Source organism: Merops nubicus, unplaced genomic scaffold (genome assembly GCF_000691845.1).
Source record: "Merops nubicus isolate BGI_N331 unplaced genomic scaffold, ASM69184v1 scaffold44361, whole genome shotgun sequence".
Taxonomy (NCBI): domain Eukaryota; kingdom Metazoa; phylum Chordata; class Aves; order Coraciiformes; family Meropidae; genus Merops; species Merops nubicus.
The window spans coordinates 22,854-31,215 of NW_008591093.1; the positions used below are offsets into that span (position 1 = coordinate 22,854).

Sequence of the window (8,362 nt, forward strand, 5' to 3'; positions counted from 1 at the left end):
CAACAAAGGAATGTATTAGTTGCCTTGAGTATTTAATCTTCAGGGAACCTGGAAATTGACCCGAAATATAACCTGAGGTCTGCATAAATATTGATTCTGAATTGTAACTTCTTGAGTTTTTTAGAATTTGTGTTTCTTATAAGAAGAAAATCTTTGGAAATGGCTTTTTGGGCCTGACTTTTTTTTTTTTTCAGGTGTGTGTACAAATTTTCCCCTGCTCTATGCCTATCAAGAGGCTAAAGATCTCACAATACCTCTTGATTTATTTATTTATTTATTTTTAAATATCTTTGGATTCTGATTTTACAGTTTGTTTGTTTGGGGTTTTTTGGGGTTTTTTTTTTGTTTTTCCTGTAGGAAGTTTTCTTTCTGTTGCCCTCTAAAAAGGGCAGTCTGTTATAGAAATCCCAACCAGTAAAAGAATGGGAGAAGTCCTCAGACCCAGTAAAGATTGTTCTTGTAACACTGCTTGCTTACTTTCTGAAATGAGAAGAGGTTGATGAGGGTTTTTTAACAGAAGCAATGGTTTTGCTTCTAGCAATGTAAGAATACTGTTCAGTCAGCAGCGTTAAGCAAGATTCTCAACAGTACACAGTAAAACATTTTCTTTCTGTAGATATTACCACTTCAGGTGTGTTTTCTCATAGTGTGGTGTTTATCATCATCCCATATTGTGTTTCAGTGTTATAGAAGATGTCATATTTGGATTTTTTGCTCCACAAAATTGTGTTCCATATTTGCTTTAATTTAAAAAAAAAAAAGCCATGTCGTCCCCCCCAAACCTAAACAGAAACAAGATGAAGGAACCCAGCCCACCCACCCTAGCCCTTACAGTTGGAAAAGATGGATAATATAGACAGGACAGACTACTTTGGTGTTGGCTGTATAAGCTCACAGAACATCTGAAACAAACCTTTCAGAGCAGTGAGCTGCTGTTCAGAGTGGTTTGGGCCATGTGGAACCTCTTTTTTTTCCAAGATGTCATGGAATGCCTGTTATTTTTCTGTAGCCTTACTGCAGTTTGTTGAAATACACAGTAGGAGGTCAAAGGACAGACCCCTAGGGTGCTGAAGAATCAAAAATACAAACTCATGAATCAGGTTGTTTAAAACTACAGTATTTACAATTTATTAAGAGAGATAAGGCAAGAAATCTTTGTTTCCCGGGGGGGAATGTGGTCAGCTAGGGCAGAGGAGGATGGTGGATGGGGAGGGACTTTCTGCAGTAGGAAGTAGAGTGCAGTAATTTTAAGTCAGAAAGTTTCTTAGCATGGGTCATACGTGTATGAGTTTTGTATGACAGAAATATAACAAAGTATGATAGAAGTATAGCAAAGGGTATTTTATAAGAGAGATTAGGCTTAATTTCACCATACAATTTTAAAATATTGGCATTATTTGGCCTTGTTGAAACAAAATATATCACCTCTGTGAGGGGGAAAATACTATACTAAAAGTATGTAACATTGTTTACACCATCTTAAATATTTAAGAGGTTGTGATACAAATAATCATTTTAGATATCTATCTTTCTCTTTGTACAGTGTTCTTTTCTACTTTAAAACAAAAATTATAGTTTTTTACAGAGAGAAAATAAGTTTAATTTCTTACTTGTGTCACTTAGTCACTGAAAGTTTCCTAAATGAGAACAAGATTATATGGGCAAGATGCCTTGTAGCATAGGAGATGCTTTTAGAAGGCTGGTGTGGCTGTTTCAAAATGGCAGTTCTCATTCACTTGCTTTACTACTGTTCTAAAAATTAGTGGAAAAATTACCTTTGTTTAGAGTTAAAGTTATTTCACTGGGTAAGTTTTAGTAGAGACTCAAAAGCTTCTTCTGTGACAAGCATTTTGTTAAGAGTTTTCTTTATACTTACATTTAATGTCATAGAATCTGTAGGGCTAGAACACTCTGTAATGCTTAAAAAATATACTATTGTCAACTTTTTCTTGTTCTTCCTGGGGTTTTTTTTTTGTCCTTTTGTTTTTGCTAACAAAGCTCAGGTTTACTTCAGGTATTTTTTGCCCTCCAAATAAAAAGTGATCCAGGTGTAGTTTGCGTTCTATGCAATAAGGCATATTTGAAATTGCATATATGAAAAAGGAGACAAGAGTAGCTTTAAAGTTTTGTGTTGTTTCTTTTTTTTTTTTTTTTTTACTTGGAAGACTATTTACAAACATCTATACTGAGATCCACGCTTAATCTCTGCTACATAGCAGATTTATAGGAATGTCAGTATGAAATTATTTGTACAACTTTATATTGTAATCATTTGCTCATGAATATAAAATAAAAGAAATATCATTAATTATTACAGAAGCATTTTTTATAATATTGCATATGGGTTAACAGTATTACTGGGTCACCTGGGAAAGAATTTTAAAGTACAGTATAAAATGTCAATTCCTGTATTTTCTTTTGGGTTTTTAAAAACCTGTGTCATTTGTTAAAAGCATGCTCAACCAGAAGTCTTAGCAGAGCATATAGGTGAAATTGTTGGGTAACTAATAATTATAGTTCTGCACTTAAATATCAAAAATGGGGGAATTTTTTTGTCAGTCTGGGGAAATTATTGAAATTTTATGCACTTCTTTTGGTGTATATTGTTACCAGACTTGTATTGCATGTAATTAATCTAAATTATTACTCCAGATCCTGCAACCTGAAATATCTTATTCCTGTTGGTGGTCTTTCACGATTATTGGTTCAGGTTTCACCTTAAAAGCTTAGTCAAAACCTAATTGTAATTATTTATTATATATGTATTTGTAGTACTTGGAGTAAAAAAAAAAAAGGCAAACTGCTTTGAGTCTTGCTGTAGGTTACTTTTCTTCTTAGAAAAGCCTCTGCTCGTTTTATTTTTAGTCCTATGCAGTGTGGGCCAAATAATTTGAAATTTTACTTTCACTTAAACTGCTTGCTTAAAAACTGAGACAAAATGGTTCAGTTATTAGGAGCTAACTGTCTTTAAGCTATGGATTAGTAAACAGTCACTGTAATGGTAATTGAATATGATGTGTCTCCTATCCTTGTGTTTAAGTAGACAATAATTTTAGTATACAAAACAATTCTATGTATTCTGTTAAAACTTTGTTACTTCTTTATTGGCTTTAAGGCAGAGATCTGGGTATTGTGGCTTTAGCACCAGAGACTCTATCCTCAAACACTTTTCTGTGTTACTAAGCCAAGCAGTTATGTTGGTATTAACAATAATTAGTTCTGCAGGAACAGATCAGTAAACGAAAGCAGTTGCTTCTGAGAATGCTGCATCTTCACTGCACTGTGGTTGGAAGGTGTGTTTTAGACCAGTCTTGTGTTCCCTGGACAGAATGTCTGTACTGTGCACAGGTTCCCAGTGTGGAACTCGTGTTGTTAGTCTGGGCTCCTGAGGACCCAGTACTATTTGGAGTTGGAGCACTTGTGGGTTAGAGCTTCTACTTCATTTTCCTCAAAAAGAAATCTCATTGCCATACACCAGGAGTGCTCTGTAAACCAAACCACTACCTAGGAACAACCAAGGAATGTGCCTCAACACCACAGTGTTGTTTCACACCAAACTGTTAATCTAAGTGCAGCTGTAATATGGGTTTTCTTACCCGCAAGTACTTTTCCACAGACTGAAGGTGTGTTTGCATATACTTAGCAACTACTCTGCAGATGTGTAAACGTCATTTGTTTATAATTGTTCTGAAGTTGTTGTATGATCATTTTTCTTCCTTGCTGTAGAGTTTTTTCCTGAATTATTTCTAATATCTTAATATAAAATACCAATATAAAATTATAAAATAAGTAAAATTAAAATGTATAAGAAAGAGCAGCAAAAAAACCCTTGAGCTAGCAGGATTTTAAAACAACAGACATTCAGAGCCTAGCTTTCCTCAGCCTCACTTGGCACCCAAGTCTTACATATTCTATACACTAAAAATAAAGGGAGGAGGGGAAGATTTTTAATTCCTAGGCTTCTATAGCTTGGGATGGGTGTATGTTTGCATCTTGTAGGCTCATGTCTTGGATTCAAAATTCTTATGCTACTCCCTTGAAGTAGTGTTATTCTAAAACCTGATTTTATGTACATGATATGGCAGCTGGTTCATTATTGTAGTCTGTATCTGATAGTCTGGCCACAGCTTGTCTCGTGCTTTAGAAAATGAGTTCATTGTTTTCATTAAACAAAAAATAGTATTTCAGATTCCAGCTGTTAGCTGAAATCCTCCTTTCTATATAATAACAGTTACTATCATTTTTGCATTTTCCAGTCTTTATGATGTCTGAATTTTTGGTTTTCTTACACTGTATTGTTTGTACATAGAGTAATTAAGACTGTTACATTCCTAATACTGGATAGAAGGCTATTCTTTTTCAGCTACTTACTAACAGAATAATGATTTCCTGAAATCGTACATAATTTTTCATTTTACTGTGCCACAGTTGCTATGTTTTGCTTGTTCTCAGCAGAGGTAAATAATTTTATGGGATGACTGTTCCATTTACAGGAACTTACTGTTGTGCATAGTGATCTAAAAGATAGTTGTTGTTTAGATAGTTGGTTCTGTGATGGTTGTGCAAAACTGGTTCAATTTTATTCTTATACTCAGTTTTATTGGTGTAAGTGACTCATAGGATGGTATGCTGGTGAGAGACAGCATTTTTCTGCATGAGAATATATATAGAGAGTTTTCTTTTCTTCCTTCCAACTTACTCTCCCTCCCTTCTTCTGTTTTGCCAAAAATGAGTGAGAATGAGGGACTGGCTTTGGATGAAGCTGGGGATTTGGTTACTAGAAGGCGAGGAAGATTGTGATGGATTCCTTTTACATATTAAGGGCAGACTGGTCCTTTGAAGAATTTCTCAATGTGAAATGTGTGTGTATGTGTACATGTATGTAATGCATCTGGGATTTCCAGTTTGGAAACAGTGCTCTGTGTGCTAATGAGGCCTAAGTCATTCCATTGCCTGCGGTTCCTCCCCCTTTTTTTTCCATATCTGTGTTCAAAACTTGCCCCATAAAGCATAACACTGTGCTTGTTAATTCTGACTACACCTCTCTGTCAAGCTGCTTGTTGAATCATAGTGGCTAAAGGTCATGTATGTATGTATACACTGTTTTATAAAGAGTTGACTGGATTTCATGTGAAAACAATTCTAAATATCTACTAGCATTTTTATGGCTCTGTATAGCTTAAGTGTTTCTCTGGAATAGATGAAGTAATTAGCAACAGTTATGGCAAGACCAGTTATATTTCCCACAGCTCACAACCAGTTTTGAGTGTTAGATTTTGTACTGGAACTTAGTCTTGCATTTTCCTTCAAGTATTACTCTTTCCCCTTTTTTCTAGGAGCTTGAGAGAGAGAGAATAACTCTGAGTAGAAAATATGTTTGTAAACTTGAGAATGTAATTCACTGGTATAGATTGTCCAATAAGTTAAGAAAAAAACTTTGTTTTTTACACAAGTAGCTAACAGGTTGTAATTTGGTCGAGGCTTGGCCATCTCTTGAGTTAATCCCTTATTATTATGTATGAAAAATCAGTGTAACAGGATTAAAAGATTCTTATGACTACCTCAATGACCAGTAAGATTGCCCCATTCAAGGATATTTCAGCAGTCTCTTCTCCCTGCTCAAAATATTCCTATTCAAAGTGGGAAATGGAATACTCTTGGATTAGTTCAAGCAAAAGTAAAACTTGAAAACAGATTTCAGAATGTTTATAGTATATAGCACCTCTTCCAGAATAATCATTTTATGTAGAACTCAATATCATTTAGCATATAGGCGAATTACATCAATTATTTTAAATTCCTGGGTGAGTAAAACAACATGTCTTGACTTTCAGCTTGAAAATATATCAAGAAAACATTAGAAATTGGTTATTCCTTTTAAGAGTTCTGGACCTGTCTGTTGCTTAGGTTATGTTTAAAGCAGTTTTAGCCAAAAATTGCTTCAAACTATTTTAAAAACTAATTGAAGAAATAAAGTACAAATGCATTTGGATTAGTGAGATATTTGGTACTAATATCTCTTACATCTTTTTTTCTGCATGTAACTGTTCAAAACTATCTTCAATTTATATGTTATATTTTAGAAGCCAGTTTGAGAGATTTTGCTCCTAATTTCGCCACCTATATAGGATTTATGTCTGAAATCAGACCAAATGTTGTTCTTCCATCTTCCCTCCCATTTTCTTTTGTCTGTCACCATCATCATGTTAGGCAATTTGAGATACCTATGATTCTGGAAATTTTTAAGTGGGTTAGAAATTATAATAAACTTTTACCAAGTTAACTTTTAGGAAGAAGAAATGAGCTTTCATCGTGGGAAGGATAGGAGAAGCTGGTGTTCCTATAACAAAAACTAGAAACTAGTGTTAAGGATTTTGCCTGTTGGAATAGGAACATAAGAGCTAATTTTATATAGCAATATGATCAGACTAGTTTGTATTTTTGTAGATATATAAGGCATCTGAAGTACACAGTTCAGTCTTTCTTTGGAGCATTATGGTTTGCCCTCACCCCAGTAACGCTAAAGCGCTGCATGCTGGTGGCTTTTGTTTAAACCTTGGAATAATACAATGTTTAAACAATTACTTTGTCTACAAAGTTCATATATTGTAGTTTAGATTTTATTATACAGTGAGATTCTTCTTTTTACGTGCATAATTCAATACTGATGTGTGTTTCCTCTTTATGAACGTACAGTTTTACTACGAAAAGTGACAGAAAATTCTACTTCACAGATTCATGTTTTCAGTGAATCCAAATTTGTTGTTGCCTAGCTAAGTTTTGATTTAAGTTCATTTAGATTTCAAGATGTTGGCTTTTTTCCTTGCGTTACTCTCATTAGTATTGCAGAGTCAATTGGTCAGTATAAAGGTACGAACTGGCTGCTTTTTTGGTTTTTTTGCACATCAACAAAAGTTTCCAAGTAGTTGTATCTGCATCTGTGTTGAAGAGGCTGTGGAGGTAGAGGAACTTAACATTTCATTTTGGAAAATTCCATGTCACACAAAAGGGAAAATTTATTTCGTCTTCATAAAGGATGGTTGGAAGAACTAAAGAGTACTGATTGACTGCTAAATGCAAAGCCAGTTTGTAAATAGATAAGAGAAATGCAGCTAAGTTCAGCCCATCCTGTTGTGAAAACTTGTGAGAAATACCAAACAGGAAATCTACAATAACAATTTCTGAGTGTCACTTTGCAGAGTGCAGCCATGTGTTGCTTTTTTTCATTTATTTTAAAAATAACTTGGTTTTGTTTTCTTTTAGCAAACAGGAGCATAACTCAGATGAAACAGAAGAATGCAGTGGAAATCAAACTAAAAAAGTTGCATCAGTTGAAAAGAATGAAGAAAAGTCATCGTTATCAAATACAGGAGATGTTCTTAGTTTGGAACACCAGGACAACACCTCAAAGAATCCTTTGCATGTAAAAGGAGCACGTTGTGATTCAGATAATAACAAAAAATTAGTAGATGAGAAACATAAAGGTAGTCACGATGCAAGTGAGTTAAAAACTTGCCAAAGTTCATGCAGTGTTATCTTGAATGAGCAGACTAAAGTACATAGTTTTGATGAAACTACACTTTCAGCACTGAACTCAAGGGACTTAAAACTATCATTGGGTGAAGATGTTAGTTTTGAGCAGTTCTTCAGAAAAAGAGATGAACCTGAATCCGTTAGTTCAGACATTAGTGAACAAGGCAGTATTCATTTGGAGCCTTTGACTCCATCAGAGGTACTAGAGCATGAAGCTACTGAAATTCTTCAAAAAGGTAATGTTGCACCTTCATCTAAGAATGCTGGACAGCTCTCTGAACAAACAGATGAGACCTCTAAAGAAAGCAGTCCCAACAGAATGGAAACAACTGTAAACAAGACAGATGAAAATGAAGCAAGCTGAAATTAAGTTAATTTTATTGTTTGTTGTAAACAAGGGGAAGAACACCATGGACCATTCCTGATGAGTGTGCTCATTGATGCTAATTATTAAAAATAAAAAGGTGCAGGGGGAGAGAAAGAGACACTAAAGGAAAGTTTTGCATAGGAAGATAGGGTGTGTGTATATGTACAACTGAATTAACTGAATTTAAAAAAGGTAACACTTTGAAATATATCTTCCTGTCTCTTGTGATATATCTTGTTAGATTGGCATTTCAAAGGAGGAATAAATTTTAATTTTTATAGTTAGCTAGCCTGGGGTATGGTGATTTGTTTGCCAAGAAAATGTTTTTTTAAATCCTTCAGTGTGACTGTTCACTGAACAGTGGAATTTAGTATGAATTCACTTCTGATGCTGAAATGGAGCACACTTGTAGTGATGGTTATTGGTCTGCTGGTCATTTGGGTAAACAAACCTTTGGACTTG

General features: G+C 34.6%; 1 protein-coding gene across 1 annotated transcript in view; it reads left to right on the top strand.

The window, feature by feature from the left end:
• Window positions 1-7,897, top strand: part of LOC103782371 (zinc finger protein 280D-like) — a gene marked incomplete at its 5' end in the record, with an annotated part of 30,152 nt that extends 22,255 nt beyond the window's left edge. Inside the window, one exon of the mRNA XM_008950140.1 lies at window positions 7,264-7,897. Within this exon, the coding sequence (XP_008948388.1) occupies window positions 7,264-7,897 (634 nt within the window). The remainder of the gene's footprint in view (window positions 1-7,263) is intronic.
• Between the last annotated feature and the right edge of the window lie 465 nt (window positions 7,898-8,362).